This window comes from Daktulosphaira vitifoliae, unplaced genomic scaffold, assembly GCF_025091365.1.
Source record: "Daktulosphaira vitifoliae isolate Bord-2020 unplaced genomic scaffold, ASM2509136v1 Scaffold_4, whole genome shotgun sequence".
NCBI classification, from domain to species: Eukaryota; Metazoa; Arthropoda; class Insecta; order Hemiptera; family Phylloxeridae; genus Daktulosphaira; species Daktulosphaira vitifoliae.
The window spans coordinates 29280598-29290250 of record NW_026099575.1 but is presented as its reverse complement, the minus strand read 5'-3'; the positions used below and the strand labels follow the sequence as shown (position 1 = coordinate 29290250).

General features: G+C 24.4%; 1 protein-coding gene across 4 annotated transcripts in view; it reads left to right on the top strand.

Moving 5' to 3' along the window:
* LOC126905331 (epsin-2) overlaps positions 1-9559 on the top strand; it is a 17689-nt gene extending 8130 nt beyond the window's left edge. For 2 of the 4 annotated variants that reach the window (XM_050684928.1, XM_050684931.1), the window contains 7 exons: positions 2219-2264; positions 2325-2487; positions 2587-2755; positions 2815-2938; positions 3016-3153; positions 3214-3399; positions 8622-9559. In XM_050684928.1, the coding sequence (XP_050540885.1) occupies positions 2219-2264; positions 2325-2487; positions 2587-2755; positions 2815-2938; positions 3016-3153; positions 3214-3399; positions 8622-8761 (966 nt within the window). In that variant the 3' untranslated portion in view covers positions 8762-9559. The remainder of the gene's footprint in view (positions 1-2218; positions 2265-2324; positions 2488-2586; positions 2756-2814; positions 2939-3015; positions 3154-3213; positions 3400-8621) is intronic. The other 2 variants (XM_050684929.1, XM_050684930.1) reach the window with 2 other exon arrangements.
* Positions 9560-9653: the final 94 nt, after the last annotated feature.

Here is a 9653-nt window from a genome sequence, read left to right as displayed (position 1 = left end):
TTTTTTAATGTCTGTTGCCATTTTTTCTCAGCTCTCACTGGACCGATTTCTTTTAACAATACGTCAAAAGATCACAAATCGTATCTAGTTGAAGACATTACCCCTAAACATTGAAAAATTTTCCCTCGTTCCCCGCAAATGGGGGAAATATCCAAAAAAAATTACAAATTTAAAAATCGGTAAATTTTGTCATTTTTTTTTCACTTTTTTTTCTTAAAACTTCCATAACTTTTTCAAAAATAAACAAATCAACATAATGTTTTTTTATACTAAAACCTTAGATATTTCCCTTTCATTTGATATCATTTTTTTGAAAATCTAACACTTAACCTGCTCATTGGGGGGGATTTAAAATAGCAACTTTTTTACAAAAACTAACTTTTTCAACTTAACTTTTGAAAGTGTACCGGAAATACTGCGTCCTTTAAACATATATAAAATGAAAGCTTATTTTATGTACTATAAAATAAAAAAAAAAATTTGTCCCGACAACCTATCTTCTATGCGCAAATGGCTACCGTATTCAAAAATATGCTATTTTTCTATTAAAATTCTAGGTTTTGTATTTTATTTTATTTTATTTTAAAATATCCTATTAGGAGAATACATGGTGAAAATAGCTACCGTATTTAAAAATATGCTATTATTGTGTTAAAATTCTTGGTTTTGTATTTTATTTTATTATAAGGGGATTACACTGATTTTCATAAATATTATATCAATCTAAATGACATAGTATAAACAATTAATCATATTTAAATTTTTTTGTTTCTTTGAAGTCGAGAAAAATAACTTTAAAATTTGAACTGGCTAAATTTCCATTTTAATTAAGTGACGAATGAGACGTACGGTTTTTGAGATGGTAACACTTGGGTCTTTCACGACTGTGGCACTGAATTTTATTTTAATTCTTTTTGAGTTAAAAAAAAATGTTTAATTCATTTGATTTTTATCTCATTTAGATTCAATAACTTCAATAAATATCAAGGATTCCATTACTGTAGTCTCCTCTCGTGAGAAGAAATTCATATTAATATTATTTTACTATGTGGTTTTTTTTTTTGTAGCTATCATTTATTTTCTCAGCTCTCATTTGACCTACTTTTTTGACAAATTTTTTTTTTTTTTAATTAAACACCACTATCTACAGATTTGCATTGAAGCGTTTTTTATAATAGTGATTTTAATCACTATCAGATATCATCTATACTGGACCCATCTATGCCACGACCCCACTGTGCTGGGCAGGTTTTTTTTTAATAATGTCTGTCTTGGTAGGAGTTTTGGTTTTTCAATTTATTGATATTTCGGTTGAAACAGTTTTTAAATAAATTTAAAGTAATATAAATTTTCAATTTTTTTTAGTATCATAGAAATTTTGAGGAAGTTAAATTAACCTTTTTAGTTTTAATGTGAAGCTGAAAAGGTTTTGTATTTATCAAGATGAACAATTTTTTTTGTGTCTGTTCATAAAAAATCTCAGCTCTCATTGGACTTTTTTTCTGATTAATACTTTAAAAGAACTCAATTTTTGATCTTGTTAAAGATATTATCATCAAAATTGATTTTGAAAAAATTATTGAATAAAAATAGCTTTAATTTTAGTTATGTAAAAACTAACTTGAAATTCGTCATTATTCCTAATTCATTATTTAATATATCTATGACTTATATGATTTTTTAATAATATAAAATGTAAAAAATGAAGAAATATTTTATCTATGAGTTTCAATTGCTTTTTAAGTTTTCAAATACAGTTAAAAGATCAAAGTAAAAATTGAATGAAGTCTTTGAATGTAAGCTAAATGTATACATAATCCTATTTATAAATAAATAAACAATTATTGTTTCTTGAAAATAAATAGAAGTTATAGTGTAGGAATATTTTTTTATTATAATAGTTACAAAGAAAAAAAAAATGTTCTTATTTTCACATGTCTATTTTTCTCTGTTACATTAAATAAAAATCATGCTGAAATGTTGGTTTTTAAATATTTTTTTTTAGGTTTTAAATGGGGTTGGGTTTTAGAATTTTCGAAGAGTTTTGGTTCCTAGTCCAGATATTAACTTTAAATTTAAATGTAATATTAAGAAGCAAAAAAGCATGCAATTGCTTAAACTTGCAAGCCCTGTTCATTAGCAAATTCTTTATACATTTAAAATAGTTTATTTATGAATGATATTATTTATTGTATAATAAGTTTTTATTTAATTTTAGTTCAGAGATTCTTATGGCTTATATGATACAAGACCACCTGTAAAGGGTAATTCATATTATAACTATTTTGGGAAAAATAAATAATTATAATTTTTCTATATTTAAGCTGAACTTGAAAGTGCACGACCTCAAACTGCTGGTGAAGAAGAATTACAATTACAGTTAGCTTTAGCAATGTCAAGAGAAGAGGCTGAACAAGAAGAGCAAAAAAGACGTAGTGATGAAGTACGCTTGAAGCTTGCACTATCACAAAGTGAAAATGAATTTAAGTAAGTTAATTTCAAACCTTAAAATGCTTAAAAATGTAGTGATAATAAAACTCTAAGACATATTAAGTTGAAATGAGTTTGTTTTTAAATAACTAACAGACAATATTTAAGTAGTGGTTCTGACTCTGGAGCTAATAGTAGCAATGACCGAAGCAATAATATGTTAGACTTATTGGGGATTGACTTAGATAATACAGATAGTGATAAGAATGGTGCAACCACAGCAGTATCAGATCCATGGGGGATGCCAATAAAGACACAACCTCAAGTACTATATATTTAGTTATATTTATAGTTTAATTATAAAAAAATAATATTTTATAATAGCCTTTAAATTGGTCTAATGGAGATAGTTCCACATCAGCCCATATCTCGGATCCATGGTCACCGATTACACACAAGCAGCCTATTGCATCAGCCTCCCATGTTTTGCCAAATGTGCTAAATGAAAGTAAATTATTTTTTTAAGCTTTGTAAAGTATGCTTTGATAAAAAAAACATCAAATTAAATGTGAGTTATTGGTGTAGATGTAGATCCTTGGCAATCGACAGCTAGTGGTTTATCAGCATCTGATCCATGGGCACCTGCTACATCTGCTCATACTACCATTAATTCAAATCAAGAATTTGATGAATTTACACTTTTAGGAAATAGATCACAAACTAGTAAGTTTAATTCTTTAAATTTTTAATGTGTGCTTTGCTGTAAAATATTAATTTTTTCAGAATCAATCAATTCTGACCCATTTGATTTATCTCATATAAATAATGAACTATTATCTACTTCTACATCAAATTCAGGTAAAAAGACCCCTCATAGCTTTCTTGGAGAAAATTCAGCTTTGGTAAATTTAGACAATTTAGTAACTGCTCCTGTTAATCCACCAATGGTTACACAAGTGCGACCAACTGGTATGTAAATTTTGATTTTATTTATTTTTTTAGTTCTTTTAGTTTTCATGTGAAACATTGAAGGTATTAATTTTACTATGATATATTTATTTTTTATTAAGATAATGTACTGTGTATCTTTATTCCTACTTTTTTTTTCTTGAAAGACTTGTTGTGGACTGTTCAGCATTATCTAGAGGTGGCCTACATTTCCTAGTATAATCCTAACTTTTTCATTTCAAAAATATTAGGTCTTACCCCTCAACGTTGTTCATATACATGTAAAAATGAACCAAAAAACATTTCAGGTCGATCAGTCTATTTTATGTCGTGCCTGCTCGATATTAAAAATTGGACAAAAGGATAGTTTTTTGGTTATTTGAATATAACTCGTAAAAGCACTTGCAGGAAAAAAAACAAAAAATTAAAATATAGATGTAAATATTTTTTATAAATTAACTCTGATGTCCCCAGAGCTGTCTGCCCCAGGAGTTCCGCTTCCTCCTTGCGTCTCATCACAGATTCGATGAGCGCCTGAATCAGGACCAGATTGCTTCTTCGTAAGCATTAGGTCTACTATAGACCACACTTCGAACTTGGACTCTAAGTTTCGCACCGGAAAAGCGTATGTAAAGAATCGTCTACGTCTCCCGGACAAGCCTGACAATAGTTTTATACAACGTTTTATACTGTTAATAAGTTGAGGATTGCCCTGCATTATATAATGTTGTTTTTTCTATGGAGAAAATTATAATATTTTGACATCAAATCGGTCGATTTTAATTGATACCTATTAGGATTTAACCGTTTGCATATAAACAGTACCATACGGACGTTAAAGGAACCAAACAACTTCAATTTCCGTGGAAGAGTATACAACCAACTAGTAATATTTTACGTGTGACAACTATCTTACCTTAGGTAAAGACGTTAAACAAAAATTTTAAAAATATAAGTAAATATTAAAATATACCGGTAAGTCTTAGAAGATTTCTCTTAAGTCCAATTCTTCAATGCCATATCGCCATTTGATTTGATTACTTATAGTTAATCTTCGAATGTCGTGTGTCATTCATTTCATTGTATAAATGTTGTTTATGTATTATATATAAATACAGCCGCTGAAAAAATATAGTTTAATATTTACTATATATATATATAATTTCCCCAGGATATACCAATGGTATTAACTAACCTAACGGTTGTAATATATATATGTATAATACATCAAAAAATAAAGTAATTGAATGAATTTTACCAGAAAAATTAAATTTTTAAAACTAAAAATAATTTTCTAATTAAGTGCAATTTATTAAGTGTCTTACGTAACGAATTAAAAAAAAAAAAATTTAAAAAGTCAGTAAATAATTTTAAAGACAAAAAATATATAGAGTTAATTATATCTTCATATAGAATTTATATTCCTACATAAAAAACAAATACTAATAAAAACTTTAAATAATCGCATTAAACAATACGTTGATCTCAGTAAACGTTTTTATTTAGTGCTATTTTTTTTATTATTACTAACAAAGTTTATATGGTTTATTTTAAATATATTTTTGTGCAATAATATGAATTTTTATAACCGTTGTTTCGTATTAATCATTATTTTAACTCAATCACTACCATCAAATTTTGTTTCATTAAAATTAAGTAAAGATACAATAATTAAGTATCTGAATGATATACTTGTGAATTTGGATTTATGGGGTCAATTCAAGAATATAACCGTTAAATCAGAAAAACTAAAAAAATACACAGTTGGTGATATCTATGATAATGTCGAATATCAAAATTATATAGCTCAGCATAATAAAAAAATTGTTAAAATACCCGAAGAATTGCGTTTGACAAAATATTTGCATGTTAATTCAAGTAACTACGAATTTAAAATAACCTTAATTTATACATTTGTACGATGTAAGTATAGTGAACTAATTAAATTGATTAATCGGATTTTGTTTTACATGACGAATGATTATAAGAAATACTACGATGCAAAAATAATAAATCAAGAAAATACATTGAAATTAAAAATAAAGAACTTGCTTCTTATAAAAATTGAAGAATATAAAGAATTAGTACGTAAACTTCACATTTATGGATGTTTTTTAAAAAGTTTATTTCCCGAAGGTAAAAACGAAGTAAATGATACTGACTCATTCTATAAAAATCTGTTGTTTATAAGAAATATAAAATTACCAGAGAATGATAATTTTGCAGATTATCTGAAAACAACATTACAAATATCATTTAGCAAAATTCATGCTTATTCAAAAAATTATTGTGTTTTTTCAAGCAAACTTCCCCAAGAACAATCGTTTAGAAAACATTTCAATGAGCATAAATTCTATTCTACAAGTAAAATTCCTAGCTTTGCAGAATATCTGAGTGAATACATCGATTTAGCTATATCTTACACTTACGATTTGTTTTCACAATTTTCAACATTTAATGAACTAATATGACACAAAACGTTATAAATATCAATTATTAATATTTAATGTTTTATTTCTATTTGACGTGTACTTTAGTATGTTATGAGATTGATAGTAAATGTTTTTTTTCTAATATCAATAATTACTATACATTTATCAACAACATTTTTAAATACATTTATAATTAATATATCTAATTAGTTTAACAATTATGCTGTATCTTTGTTAATTTTAATAATTTTAGTTCGCATATGATTTCTTAGATTTTTTATGTGTTAAAAAAATGTTGATAAAAAATTGTTAATATTTTTCAACGCCGATAAAATAAATTTATTATAAATAAATTTACATTTTAAATATTTGATTCATACTTGATATTTGTCAAAACATACGTTCCTAAATATAACAAAGCAAATAATTTTTAAAACCATTTATTCCATTTATTAGAGCGTAATTTTACAAGTAAACATTCATACTATATAATTGATTTCACATAAAAACAGTAAATTTAAAATAGCTAAAAGAAAATATATAATATAGGTACTATATGAATTTGAAAATCTTTTTGTTGAATAGGTATGAGCGTGTTTAATTGACACCTAGAGCAAGTGATCTTCATAGATTAAAAAAGAAATAGTAATGTTTGCAAACTTATTTTAGATATATTTTTAAATAAATTAACCAAACAATAACTAATTTTTTAAAAATAATTTAAATGAACAATTATGTTTGTTATAAATCGCACGTATATCTTTTGTGCAAGAACGTTAAAAAATTATTGTTTTACGGTGTGAAATTTAACTTGAGAGTGAATAAAAATTCAAAATATTACTATTGCAATATCTCTAGAAAATTATCACGAAAAAAGTATTTGAAATTTTAATTCTTATTCAATTGAGGAGAATCTAAGGGGATTTTTGAATAAAAATAAAATGAGGAACGTTGGTTTTTTTTAATATGAAATATCTATAGGTGGATTTATCGACCGTAAAACACTTTTTTCGGATACTTTTATAAAATAAAACATTTTTGCAAAGGATAATATTGTTTGATTCAGATAACTTAACAATAATGTGTAGTTGGATAATTATCCCATAATGGATGAAAAATAAAATTCTAAAAATGCCTCATCTTCACTTTGCTGTACTTTATTATTTGTCATCTTTTTTGATTTTTAACGAACAGAAATATAACTTTTGATTAATTACAAAACTTTATTTTGATTACTATATAATTAAAAAACCTAGCACACTTTAATCACCCATAGAATAAAATCACTGTCATATAAAACATTTCTTAGCTAATCTGTCGTATTTAATTTTTAGGAGTTGTTCTATTATTTTAAATCTAATTTGTTTTCTTTATATATAATTCTGAATTATTAGTTTTATGATTTATAAATATAACACACGAATAAATACATTCTTCATCTACTTTTTCCTCGCGTTTATCCCAACTACTTGGGGCTAATTTGTAGAATTTTAATTTTTAGGAGTTATTGAATTATTCCAAAAGAAACATGAACTGCTATATACTTAATTATATTCTGATCAAGTTTTATGATCTATAAATGTAATACATGAATAAATACTTATTATAATAATTAAATTTAGTAAGAAATTGATATTTTATAATTTATTATTCTAATTTTTACGAAAAGTTTTAAGTTCTATACAAACCGATTCATTTTATATTAAACTCTCGATTTCTCTTAAAATAATAACTATATTAAGAAAATTAGTTTTAGTATTCTTTAATTTTATATATTTAATAATTTATTAAGTATTAAGTTTTTTCTCAATTAGATCATTTTTTATTTTATAAATTAGTAAAATATGTATATTACCATTAAAAAAATAAAGTTGACATACTTATAAGGTATAAAGGATGAATTAAAAAAATATAATTAATGTACGAAACTAAAAAACACCAATAATAATTTTGTTAAAATATTATTATTTTAATAGAAATCGAGTATATAAAAATGGCTAGTAAATGTATCTGTATTTTTTATTTTAATTTATCATAAGCCATTGGTAATTAGAACATATTTTTGGAAATAACAATCCTCTTCCTTTAATATACATATTGGATTGGCATTAAAAGTTATAAAAATTTTCCCTGAAAATATTTATAATTAATAATCATTTTATAACTTTTTTTTTTTATAAAGGGGGGCTTTAGATGTGGTAATTAACTCCTCCCTCTTATAGAACTTATACCATTTGATCTAATATATAGACAAATTAATTGAAAAAAAAATCTATATTGTTAACAAATCCTATTGAATTATATAATTATAGGATAATTCAAAAGTCATTATGTGATTATACATTAATATAACTCTGTACACTTGCTTAAAGCGGATTAATTTTTTGTGTAACACTAGAAATATAAATTTAATATTTTTGAACACTTATTTATATAGTGGTTAGTTATATTTGGGTATAGTTAGGAAATGCTAAAAAAAAAATTAACATTTTAACGAGATATAGAGGAATTTGAACCTAAGAACTTTCTATTACTGGTTGAGTGCTCTACAACAGAGCTATTACAAACGCTTAAATTTGCCTTTTTTCGAAGCATTAAGTTTTAATGATTAAGAAAAGGTGTTAATAAATCTTTGGGAATAATTGTTTAGTTTCATCCCTACTTTTAATAATTAGTTATCCATAAGAGAGGCAAATAATTTGTGAAATTCAATTTTCATTATTTCTATATCAAAAATATTGTCTAATATGTATATAACATAATGCATTTGTTCAATCATTGTTTATAGATTTTATTTATCAATAATTTCAGGTATGGTCAATCCTTTTGGTTTAACACCACAGCCAGCTTTTATGACTCAACCATCTACTACAACTTCAGCTTATGGTAATGCTTCTTCTTCATCATTGCCTCCACCACTTGTACCATCTCCTAATCCTTTTTTATCGTAGCAACTAAACAAATTATCTTTAAATTAATTCTTAAATAATTAATAATGGTTTGAATTTCTTTTATTATTGTTTCAATTTTCCAAAATTACACCTGTAAACAGTTTTATTTATTTATTTTTTTATCAAAATAACTATGAGATAAGATTAACATGAAAAGAGCTAGAAAATAACACTTGGAATTTAATAAAAATAAATAAATTTTAAGTTAAATATTTATGAAATATCATTGTTATATTTTGTAAGTATGGAGTAGTTTTGATCTATCAGAAATTTTAGTCTAGAAAGCATTTGTATAAAACTAGTGTTAACACAATTGGTAAATTATTTACAAAATTTTTTATTTTTTGTCACGTAATTAAATAATAATTTGTCCATGTATACAATATACCGCTATGAACTGTAAATTTTAAATTTCTTGATATTTCAATTACTAACTAGTGATAAAAAGAAATTTTCTGTTTTTTTTTTTTTACTTTAAAAATTGTGATTGTCCAAATAATTTAAAAATATAATTATTGTATTTATTTTTCTATGAATACTTCTAAGAAGTGGGGATGTAGTGTAAAAGTTTATTTATAAGTGAACCAAAACCTTATCAATATATTATATACATACATATATAGATCTAAGCATATATAATAATATTTATAATATGACTACAATTTATTCAAGTAAATTTTGGCAATTAAGTTTAAAATTATGTTGAACCATCTACTATTTGTAATAGTTAATTTTTTTAATTGATAAATTATACCCAATGAATTTTTTATTAATTAAATATATTATATTATTTTGTTATTTCTACAGTAAATTTATTTATTTATTAAAACCATAAAATTAGTTCGTTTAATTCATATATAAACAATATGTATATATAAAAATATACCAGATG